At 59.0% G+C, this 12,097-nt stretch overlaps 1 protein-coding gene across 1 annotated transcript; it reads left to right on the top strand.

Annotated features, from left to right (window-relative positions):
• Nucleotides 1–8,747: 8,747 nt before the first annotated feature.
• LOC119091190 (uncharacterized) lies at nt 8,748–12,088 on the top strand (the record flags this gene model as incomplete). Its single annotated transcript, XM_037213844.1, has 4 exons — nt 8,748–8,939; nt 10,020–10,106; nt 10,737–11,066; nt 11,901–12,088. Coding segments are annotated over 4 exons (770 nt in total), but the record flags the coding sequence as incomplete, so codon positions are not given.
• Between the last annotated feature and the right edge of the window lie 9 nt (nt 12,089–12,097).

The raw sequence follows: 12,097 nt of genomic DNA, 5'->3' as shown, positions 1-12,097 counted from the left end.
TTGTTTCTGACGCTCGCCGGGTGTGGGATGCCGCTGACTGGGATTGTTCCCTCGAATGTGGGCCACGCGCGGCGCTGAGCCAGTTTCTTTCATTGTCGGTTTACTATTGTTTGCGCCGGCCCAGAGCCACCACTGCCAGCCGGCGTACTCAGCGCCGCCGCCAAGACCTCGACAATGGCTGCTGACGCCAGTTTTGTCTGTTCCGGGCGTCGCCGTTCGCGCTGGGGGTGCCCAGCGGCGCGCGTTCCTTACAACTCAGCTCCGCCGAGCATGCTACATCCCAGACTCGGTTTCAACGACACCAGAGGTGGCTTTGGCCAGTGAGAGCGTAAGTCGCATGTTGTTTCTAACGAATGCACACAAGAGCGTGCGTAGTCAAGTTCTAGGTCAAAATTTATGCTGTCTAGCTCGAACTCGAAATAGGTCAGCTCGGGGCATGAGCGCACTCAGCGAGGAGGAAGCAGCCTGCTATCTCGCCGCCTCCGGTGCTCGCCCTCGTGCTCTGTGTCATACGGCTGAAAGCGAAGGGACGGCCGGAACTCGGTGGTCGGTGTCTTCCTGCGTGCCCCAGGGACGGCGGACGTGTGGGAGGAGGGGGGCGAATCATCCACGGCACACAGGCGTGCGTCATCTCCCAGAACAGCACCAGGGTCACGGCAAACCGCAGATCCACCCAGCCTGTGGCCTGCATCCGGATCGCGGTGGCTTCACCGCAGTCTGAGCACTAGACGGCCCCGCGGTTGAAAGCTGGGTTTCTTGTTGATAGCTCAATGCCAAGTTGTAATCGTCGGCTCTCCGCGACATGCACCCGCCTCGCCGCACTCTGTCAATTTCCCTGAAGTACCCCGGACCTCAGAGAACCCCATCAAATTCCGCCGCGCGGCCGGCCGGTGGGACCGGGGGCTGCCACTGGCGCCGCCGCCGCCGCCGCCGCCGCCGCCGCCGCCGCCGCTTCTGTTGCCGTCGGCGACACGGACGTCGACGGTCGATAGCTCGGCGCTGGCGCTGACTCATGAGCTCGTCAATAGTCGACGCGAGCCTCCGCCCGCGCCGTCCGGTACTGGGCTGCGATGGCGGCCGGCGCAGCGCTGGCTGTTGCACGCCGACTCTGGTCACCGTAGGCCAGGGGCGGGGCGTGGGGAGGAGAGCGGCCTGAGGCGTCCCTCCCCATCCCTCACACTTTGTAGAAGTTAGCGATGACCTGTATGGCGGTGCATGGGAAAACGGACTGGAAAGTGAATTGGTTTCCATTTACTTTCTGGTGTGCCCATGTTCCGGGAGGTAACAGGGCTGGGTGGGACGTGTTAATTATACCATCGGATTGACGAAAATCGTTGATTTTTGCCGATGGATTCAGGGTCTAGCTTAGGCTCAACCTTGATCCGTTTTTGCGCCATGCATGGTTTTGTTCTGCATCAAATATTGCATGCCTGGCTGGAAACCGCCCGTTCCCTCACGCGAGTGAATCCATAACGCAACAGAGCCGGAGTGATCTCCCATTTCCTTGTTATTGTGCTCTACACACACTTGGCATTGGACGGGACGCGTCTTATGGGGCTGATGATCTGGAATACTACGCATGCAAAGTTACGCAATAACATCCCCATAAACACACTGGTATCGCAGCGTGAGTCACCCCGAACACTTCTACCTGAATCGACACTTCCCACACTCCGCCCTCGCCCTTTCGGCCGCCGCCCACGGACCTTCCTCACAGGCGGGACGTGGGCGGCCCCTCTGTTGCGCCGGCGCCGGTGCCACCAGACTGACCTGGAGCGCCGCCAGTCACAGGCGCCGGCTCCGGCCGACAGGGCGGGTCAGAGGTCGCAGCGACGCCTCTGTGACCCTGCCTGCGCGGAAAGCTAGCGCCGCCCGTGCCTGAGGCCCACGTCAGCAGTGGCCGCGTGGGAAGCCCATGTGAGGGGACCACGCCCACGGTCAGCAGCTGCAGCCAGCTCCCGAGAGCCACACCCGCGGCAGAAGCCTGCGACCTGAACCAGCGCCATCTGTCGCAGATAGCCGGAGCTGGGCTGCTTATTTGACGCCTCATTAGCGTGACGTCAGAGTCACGAGTCACGAGTCACGAGTCACGAGTCACGAGTCAAGAGTCACGAGTCAGAGTCCGCGGCAGAAGCCTGCGACCGAGCCAGCGCTATCTATCGCAGATAGCCGGAACGGGGCTGTTTATTTGACGCCTCATTTGCGTGACGTCAGAGTCACGATCGGCGCACCTTGAAAGGTGGCTAGAGCCATGGTCTGCAGCATGGCGTCTAGCGGAAACCGCCAGACATGGCGAGGAAGCTTCCTCGGCACGTCTGAAGTCGAATAACTACCCGCTGTGAAGCAGTCATGCTTTAAGAAAATGGACTGGCAGTGCAGTGGGTCGTTAAGTCTCGCTTGACAAGGTTTTTTGAATATGGTGTGACTGGTAACCCTTGCTGACACTGAAAGAGTGCTAGTCGTTTCTTAGGTGATTTATTTTAGCGGTCTGTCATTAGTAGGCTCTGGTTATGACTACTTCAGGCTTTCTCCGATATGGTTTGTCATGCCTGCCGCCAGGTCCATGCCCGCCTGGGCTGTGCCACCTCTGCGTTTGCTTTCTCCGATATGGTTTGTCATGCCTGCCGCCAGGTCCATAGCCCGCCTGGGCTGTGCCACCTCTGCGTTTGCTTTCTCCGATATGGTTTGTCATGCCTGCCAGCCAGGTCCATACCCACCTGGGCTGTGCCACCTCTGCGTTTGCTTTCTCCGATATGGTTTGTCATGCCTGCCGCCAGGTCCATACCCGCCTGGGCTGTGCCACCTCTGCGTTTGCTTTCTCCGATATGGTTTGTCATGCCTGCCGCCAGGTCCATACCCGCCTGGGCTGTGCCACCTCTGCGTTTGCTTTTTTACGGTTGCCTCTGTTTCTTAGCTCGGAAGTGCTGCCACTTTTTGTGTTTTTTTCTGGTGCTCACGAACTGTTTATGGCGTCGTTAAGACAGAGGAGGGAGCACCCCGCGTTACCAGTTCTTGTTAATCTGCCGAGAACAAGAACAGATAGCCAAGTATGCACCACGGGGTCACGAGGCAAACCCTTTTTGTCTTGCAAATATATCTCGCCTCAAAGTAATTAATGGCTTGCATCTTGCAAAAATCAGTGATTAATTAAATAGCTTGTGCAGCCTATCGCAACATCACCAACAGTCGTCACTGCAAAATAAATTTACATCACACATTTACCCACACATGGGACCATAGGCGTATCACCCGGCCGTGTACTGCGTGTGCTGGAATGTACTGCGGCTTAATTGCAAGTGTGCTGCGGCTAAGTGGCACGTTCCGTCGCCAGCTGACGCACTGCGGCAACCAGCGAAGCACAGCACAGCGGTCGTAGCCGTAGCAACGTATATCGAGCCATGGTCTATTTGTGAGCTTTCCCACAGAAAAGACTTGGCACGAAACAAAGCTGTGTGCATCAGCTAGCGTGGCTGCTGAGGCCGCACACCTACACAGCATACCGCGGGCAGGAATCCTCGGCCTCGGTCCGGACCGAATGCCACCCGCCATGCCGTCAGTGCCGAATGCCGGCTGACGTGTCCTGTGCGATCAGTTCAGGCATCTCGGCCTCCCCGTCGACGAGCGGCCGGCTGTTTGTCCGGTTGATCTGGTTCCCAGGGCCCGGCCGCGGCGGTCAGTCGCATGTCCGAAGGCGGTTCATTAACGCGGGCTGGAGCCGAGGCTGGGATCTCAGGGACCGGGCGGCACTTCATCAAACCAACGACACCTGCCAGCGTACGTGGCCAATGGTACAGGCTGCCACATCGGGACTTAGACCCGAACCACGCAGGCACAGACACAACTATCGTGATAAAGCCCGGCCGTAGGCAGCGCGCGCCGTGCTTCCCTCGGCTGTAGCGCACCCAGCCTGCAATCGCCCGTCCGATCCGGGCAACATTGCAGGAAATACCGTTGCAATCTGGGCAGTGCATCTGCTGCTGCGGACCGAACCGTGCAAGGCGGAGGGAGGGGGCGCCGAGCGGCCTGGCGCGGCGAAGGGCCGTGCTGACCGAACGGGTCGGGGTACGGCCCAGCTCGTGTGTGAACAGTCTGCGCGACTGCGACGCGATGAGCTGAGGCGCTGAGCTGAGGCGCTGAGGCGCTGATCTGAGGTGCTGAGGCGCTGATCTGAGGTGCTGAGTTGAGGTGCTCAGCTCGCTTGCAGCGGCGTCCCGCTCGACGACAATGCACATTGCGACGGTGATGTCGAAGGTTGTGCATCTGCTCCAAGGAAAGACGGGTTTGAAAGAGTTGCTACGGTGCGTGCACATTCGGTATGTAATCCTGATGAGAGTGCATATGGCCGGTGGTCATGAAGCACCACACTTAATTAGCCGACCCTTTCCTCCATTGTCCGATCGGGGCGATCTCGGCTGCTTCCATTGTCCATTTGTTCGCTTGCTGTGGACGGCAGAGCCCGTTTAGCGCCCAACCGCCCCACCCGCCGCGGCCTTGCCCCAGAGAATGCGGCGCAGCCGCCACCGGCCGGCACTGCCTGCCCAAATTCAAACGCCGGCCGGCCGCTGGCCAGGTGCGTGACGTCACCGCCCGTCTGTGACGTCACGCAAGCCGGTAATTGGGGATCGGCGGCAGCGATGGCGGCGGCCCGGACGGGTGTGCCCGCACCGGGCTGGACGCTGCCGGAACGCGTCGGAGGAGGCCCTGCGCGACGCGTGCGCCCCCTGCCGGTCAGGTGCGCCCGCGGCCCGGCGCCATATGACCGCGGGTGCGTCAAGGAAGTGTTCGATTAATTCGCGACGCTGGGTATGTCGTGTTCTCGTGTTAAGTTTCTGCTATCCTGCCATTTTAGCCGTACGCAGAGAACCGGGCAGTTAACGTTTTACGTAGCGTTGTGAATTTTGATGGTAGGATTCGCAGAACTTTTAAAGCGTGCTAGATAGATTGTTCTGTGACAGCAGCGGTGAAAGACACAAACTGTTGTGAAAACTCATTGCATGTATCTGTATTTTTATATCTGAAGTCAAGTAACTATGGAGTTGGCTTGCCATGCTGCGGAAAGGGCAGGTCTTCTTAAGCCAGCTGTAGTCGAGAATATCCAGCCGCAGACTATGCTCTAGGCGAACGATTAAAACAATCCCGTCACGTGACCTTCGTAGTTTTTCCGTCCTGCGCACCCGAGAGCCCTCACACAGCATGTCAGTCACACAGCATTTCGGTCATGCGGCACGTCAGTCCGTGTGGCGGCACGCGCTCGTCACCGGGCGCCGTTGCCTTGATGGCGGCCGGCCGCCGGGGGGCGTGCAATTAACTCGTCGAGCGCCGGACGCGCATGTCGCCGGCGACAGCAGGGCGGACCGCTTGATCAATACCACCTCATGCTGAGCGGCCGCGGACGGAGTGCGGCCGCGGAGCCGTCCGGCCGGCGGGGGTGCCCGGTGCTGGAGGCCGAGCTGCGCCCGTCGAACAAAGCCGTCGCCGGCGCGGCCAGAGCGCGTCCGCCCGGCCCGTGACCGAGCCGAGCACGCCGCGCGCGCCGACCGTGACCCCACAGGATGTCCTCATTGTTCACCTGGCGACCACCGTCGCCGCCGTGACATACGGCCGCCGGCCGCGGTTCACTGCCGCGGCCGTCTGAACACGAACGAACGGCAGCAGGTGTCGAGTAAGCTGTTACCTGGCTGGCGGGTATTCTTGGATTTAGTTTGCGCTGCGTGAAACGATGGTATTGCTGCACCTGGACAGCGCGATTGTAGCTTTTTACCTAGACTTCTACCCGCAACGCGATAAGAATATTGGGCGAACACAGTGTTTGCTCTGCAGGACGTCCCACATGATGTTTCGCCGGGCCCTTTCAGCTCCTGCCCGGCCCCGGCCCCTGCCCCAGCCCCGGTCCAAATCCCGGCCCCGTCCCGGTCGGAGCGCCGCTGGCGCCAACTGGCGGCCGGATCCCGGCGCGTCCGGCCGTCCCGAGCCTGGGAGCCGGTGGCCGCCGCTTCCGGCCGGCGGCGGCGCGTCCTGCGCGGCCGGCGGCGATGACGCCCCGCCGCCGTCCGGCTGGACGCGGCAGGGCCCGGCCGGCCGGCTGCGGACGCCCGTTCTTGCGTGAACGGTAAGGCCGCTGCGGGGCAATTTGCCCGTGGGAGGAGGCGCCGCGGTCGAAAGCGGCGCGCCGGCTCCCACCGGCGCTGGCAAGCGCAGTCGGCTGATTGATACGTCACCCGCCGGTCGCGCCGGAGTGATGCGTGACCTGGGTGCGGAGACGGTCGGCGGTGAAGTGGAATGTGGACAGCATCGACTCATGAGCACCACTCCGTTTCAAGACGGATGATGACTGATGGAATTCCGGTTACTGCTTGTAGCCTACGGACCAGAACTCCGGCTGTTGGCAAACCTCGCTCCTGGCGTCACCAAACTTTAATGGGGTGCTGGCGCTGTGCAGATCTGACTGTTGACAAACTAGTTCGCTTTTAATTCTTAGTTGCCTAATATGACGTTCGAAAGCCATTGTGTACTGAACAAGCGGAAGGTTCGTCCTTGGTGTGGCCAGACAAACAACACTCAGTCTGCTAGCCTTCAGCACTAGATCAATACTGTCTGCGCTGGTGCGCAATCATCCTCACTCACCGCGGCTTGTAAACATGCCTGGAAAATAGACTACCGCCGCTTCACCTGTTTATCACCGAAGCCTATATTGCCCGACCACACCAGAGCGAACCACCGTGTTCGGATGCAGGACCGAGCGAGCTGGAAGGTTGGCTGGCCTCTGCCCGGTCAGTTGAGTGACCTCGCCAGCAGCGCTGAGATATGTGCGGGTCCGTGACCCGACAGCGTGCCCGTGACCCTGTCAGTCATCTCCTGACGGCGCGCAGGCCGACAGCCGACGCGTGCGTGACTCAGATGTCCGCTTTTAGCGGTTCGGCGTGCTGTGCGCCGGCGCTCGGCGGACTGAGTCAGCGGCCGCCGTCAGTGACGCGGCGGGCCTGCCGTAATTGCATGAGGTTTCCTCGCGCGGCCATTACCGGTGGGAGGCTCCCAGGGACCGGCGCCGGCCAGCCGGCCGGCGCGCCGCCGCCATAATAGCCAACGCCCAGGGGTGCTGGCTCCGCACCGGCCGGCACCGCTGTGGTGGCGCCACTTGTCCTGGTGCCGGGCGGTGCTGGATGGGTCAGGACTGAGCCGCTGCGTGGAGACGCCGCCGGTGCTGGGTGCTGGATGAGCGCCTGGCGTCTCAGACGTACCCCTCTGTTGGGGGGAGGGGGGGCCGCGGGTCGCCGTCACAGACCCGGGCTGATGGAGGGAGCGGTGGCAGCCGCGCGTACGTCTCTGGGTGCGCCCATGTCCGGCTGCCAGCGTCGGCGCGAGCGTCCCCTCCAGTCTGAATTCACAGTCGCGCGCAGTCCCCTCCACACTCACGTGGGCCGCCCGCAAAATCAATAGCGGTCGCTGGGCGAAGCGCCAGGGACATGGCGTCGGACGACGAGGCGCGAGCGGCGCCGGCCACGTCGACACCGACTTGCGCTGGTTTGCAGGAAAGCCCGACGAATAAGACTTCGGGATTGCGGCGCCATATCCGCCCGCACCGTCTGAAAGACCACCCAGCTGCAGGGCGGGAGGTGGTAACGAGTGGACATAGGATGACTGCTGGGCCCGCCGCCGGTGTCGGGCGCAGCGTTTTGGCCCCTACGCGCAAGTGCGACGCGTCGCCGGAACCGACGCCCATCGATTTCGACGAGCGATGACTGTGCGCGCCTTTGAGGCGGGGTGTGCCGGCCGGCTGAACCACGCCCGCTGCGCCGGCGGCGACGCCTCGCGACACGGCGCCGCCCGCGCGACGCCGCTCGCCCCCGGTGACTGCCGGCTGGCTGACCGGCCGCCACAGCGACCCGAGCCCGTTGCGACACTACCGCTCGCTCTCGCTTTCACACTCAAGCGAGTCGAATAGGGTGCTTTTTGGTTATGGCTGTGGTTTATTTGTGCACGTTTCACGGAGTCATGGGAGCCCAGTGGTCGCAACACCTGGCTGGAAGCTCTAGGCGGCCACACGTTTGCAACAGATGTTGGTAATACACTGTGGGCCGCTGTCGTATCGAGTCAGTACACTCTGGCAACCCTCCAAGATCTAAGCTATTAAGTCTCATTTTAAAGCGCGTGTCTCTAGAGGGGCAAGACCGGCAAGAGGGGACTAAAGGTTCAACTAATGTTTGCAAGATAACTTGCCACACTACAGCGTATTTGGACCTAACCGACAAACATAGCTGCCAGAGCATTCCAAAAAGTGCAGTCTGTTTAGTCGGTGAAGGATGCCACAATGTAAACCGAGTACATCACGCGTACTATTACGATGCTTGACACGCAGCTGACGCCCGCCGGCGTTCATCTAAATACAAATGCAATTTGCACTGCCTTCCCAGCTCGCAATCGGTTTTGCCGTGACAATTATCAGATTGATGCGCTTTGTCTCGTTACCGCAGTTACTTTCTAAATTGAATGATCCTCAAACGTACTGTATTGAGGCGAGATAACAGCCAGGCCTACAAAGTTAAGCCCCATATGTGTGATGCGATGCCATACTTTGCGAGTCAGAGCTTCCTTCGCCATCGTCTCCTGAGTGAAGCTGGCCCAAGCCGACGACAGGATATTTGTCTTACGCTCTAACGCTCCTAGGACGCTGTGCTGACACTACCCGACCTGACCTGCCTTGACCCGATTTGACATGACCTGACCAGAGCGTGTCATCTGGCCTACAGGAGTATGCGGACAGCTGTTCAGCGTTCAGCCGCGGGCGGAGAACGTGGCCCGTCTGGGGGACTCGGTGACCCTGGAGTGCATCACCCGCGAGGAGGTCAACTGTGCCTGGAAATTGGAGGACGCCCCAGGCCTGAGCGCCACTGGGTTTATCAACGTCAACGTGAGCCAGCTCGCTGCCCGCACGGCGCACTGTGGGCTTTTCAGTCGTAACGTCTTGTTTGAAACCAAAATGCAACTCTATGGGATAATTTTCTGACGGAGATATGTGTGTTATGGGACACAAGGGCTGCACAGATGCTGGATGTGTGCTTCAGGGACATCTGAAGCTTTAAAGCGCATGGTTTTTGAAGGTTTAGAACTTTGAGTATCGCTGGATATTTGCAAAGGAAAACTGGACGTCATCTCGGAAAATAGGAACTGGTCTCGTGCATGTGTTGTCTTGTCCGTTGGCGGCTGGGATGTGCTATGGGGTATAGCTAACATGGTATGCAATGAAGGTTGAAATTTTTGGGGTCGCGTGGTCGAGTCCCAGCCCTTTTCCCAGCGTCTACACACTGGGTACAGACAATGAGCGTCACCGATGTTTTTGGGTATGCCTAGCATGCGAATGACTATAGTATATCAATTGGCCATCGAAATTGTTCCGCACAGGCTTCGAACACAGTGGTCGAGTGTGCACTGACTCGACTTTCCGCGGACATTGTCATCAAAAGACTGTTGGGTCCGACATGTCATCGCCCATTGAGTTGATGAGACGTAAATACAACATAACTTCCCTGATCAGTTACAGGCAAGCGGAGTTATTTTCATTTATAAAGTTACAGGCAGCGGAAGTATTTTCATTTATGGGGTGGTTTAAGCAACTGCGCTGAACCCTGACGTAGTGAGGGCGGGGGGGGGGGGGGGGACTGAAGTCTCACGAGACTGCGCGTAGCCGGCCGCGCCTCTGGTCACCCTCTTTGGGAAGGAGCAGGGCGTTTTAGATGTGTTTGTGCAGCTAGCGCTTGAGTTCGCTTCTTGCGCTTGGTGTATCACTTTGAATTGAAATTGTCACCAACTAGCTTTGTGTGACAACAGCGTTCCAACACACGGCCCATGATATCGATATCCGCATGGCTATCACCGGGATTTGTGCTGCTCTCGCCGGCGAAGCCTCGCCATTGTGCCGACGTCATCGTTCCCTTGCTGAAGGTGCCCGCTGAGCTGGGCATCAAGGCGCGCGACCCGACCAGCCGGACCGACTGCACCATCATCATCGAGAGCGTCACGAGCGACCACAACGGCAAATACCTGTGTTCTCCGTTCACTGCGGGCTGGTGGCCAGGAGGACGCCGAGTTCGCTGAAGTCATCATTGCTCGTGAGTCTTGTTCGTCGCGAGATGCGGTCGCTTGACCACCGTTATGCGCTAGTAGTCCATGGCGAAGGGAGATGGATCATTATTTTGTTGTCAACACAGACATTGCAGTCCTTCCTTCGAATGTCGTCGCAGGCGTCGGTTTGCATAGACTGGCTTGCTGTTGCGATTCGTTTACTTTAGACTTCGACAAGCATCCCGTGAAATGGTATGCGCCGTCGTATAGCTGTGTTGGGCGCCGGCGATGGTCAGTTCAAATAATTTGACACCAGTCATGTGTCGTGGCTGTTCGGAACTGTGCTCACTTCTGGTGCTCGTGCACCGGCTTCGAGCCGGGGTCCACATCTCGTGCTCGAGTTTCATGTGGCGGGTCGCGGCCCGTATTTCATGTGATTCTGCCACGTGCCGTGCCCCACACGACACCCCCACGTTCTGTATCCCGTGTGATGTCTGCCACATCCCGTGCCTCGTGTGACACCCGCCACAGCTCGTGTGATGCCCGCCACGGCACGTGCCTCCGCCACAGCTCGTGTGGGGCTGCCACGTGCCGTGTCCCGCGCGATGGCCGAGACGCCCCGTGCGCCGCCCCGGTCTCGTTCCCTGTGTGACGCCCGCCTCGCGCCCACGCTGCAGAGAAGCCGGTGGCTGTGGAGTTCAGCGGCGAGCACGCCGGCCATTCCGAGCTCCTGGCCAGCGCCGATGAGCCGGCTTCGATCACCTGCGAGGCGCGCGACGCCAGGCCCAAAGCTGAACTGCTCTGGTACCTGGACGACGTCGAGCTGTTCGAGGGCGTCACGGTCGAGGACGAGGTGGACCCCGGCTCGAAGCTGGTCACCAGCCGGGCGACGCTGACGTACCAGTTCAGCCGCGAGGACGATGGCGCCGGGCTTCGCTGCGCCGCCCGCCACCCGGGATACGACGAGCAGGACAACCAGGAGGTCTCGATCAACATCATGGTGCAGTGTGAGTCGGCGAGCTGCTGTGCTGGAGCATTGGCACGGCAGGAGGGAGTATCGGTGCTGCGCCGGGATTCGCGCTCATCACATTTTTGGGTATTTGAATTCTGGTTTTCTATATAATACTGGAGATAACGTTCATTGTTTGGTGTTAATTGGCGTCACGAGCTGGTACCACACATATTTAGTAGCTATGGTGCAGTTCTCCAACTCAGTTGTAAGGTGGTGAAGGCTCCAGCCTCGCTCCCCGAAAGTTGATACGAAAGTGGGTTAGATTCAAGAAGAGACTAACTTTGGGGCGTTTTTGTAGGTTTCTCATCTTCCCCTCCTGAGATGCTCTCCATATCGATATACTTGACTGGTATTTATATTAATTTTCATTGTCATGCTTGTTACATTATTGTTATCTTTATTAAGATTTGTTACTTTTTTAGTTAGCTTTTAGTATTTATTTCTACAGTCATTTATATACTTCTCATTTTTGATGCTGATATATATATATATATATATATATATATATATATATATATATATGTGCATGTGTGTGTGTGTGTGTGCATATGCAAATCTAAATCAATGACTTATAATATACTTATGTAGTAGGCCACCCGTCAGTAACCACCATAACGAGCCTGCGAACTTACGTGAATAATCCAACAGCAGCCAGGCATTGGCAATGACCTGGCGCATGCTCTGAAAGGCTGAGTCCCGCCTGCTTCAAGTGCGATAGCGCGCGCCATAACTGCGTGCATCCCACCCCGTGGCCCAGTTTTCCCGGCTGACCAGGCCTTTCGCCGACTGATCTGACCTGACCTGACTGATCGATCGCTGGCACCGGCAGACGCTCCGTACCGTCCGGAGGGCGACTTGGGCACGCTGTACGGCTTCACGCAGGACCAGGAGGGCACCGTAACCGTTAACTTCACCTCCAACCCCCCGCCCCACCGTCATGGCCTGGACGGTGGAGGGCGGCCGCACGATCGCCGCCGGCGAGCAGACTGAGGACGGCCGCTTCAGCTCTGGAGTCCTCGAGGGTGC

This window comes from Pollicipes pollicipes, unplaced genomic scaffold (genome assembly GCF_011947565.3).
Source record: "Pollicipes pollicipes isolate AB1234 unplaced genomic scaffold, Ppol_2.1 Scaffold_3409;HRSCAF=4007_pilon_pilon_pilon, whole genome shotgun sequence".
NCBI lineage: Eukaryota > Metazoa > Arthropoda > Thecostraca > Pollicipedomorpha > Pollicipedidae > Pollicipes > Pollicipes pollicipes.
This window is presented reverse-complemented; position numbering and strand designations above follow the sequence as displayed.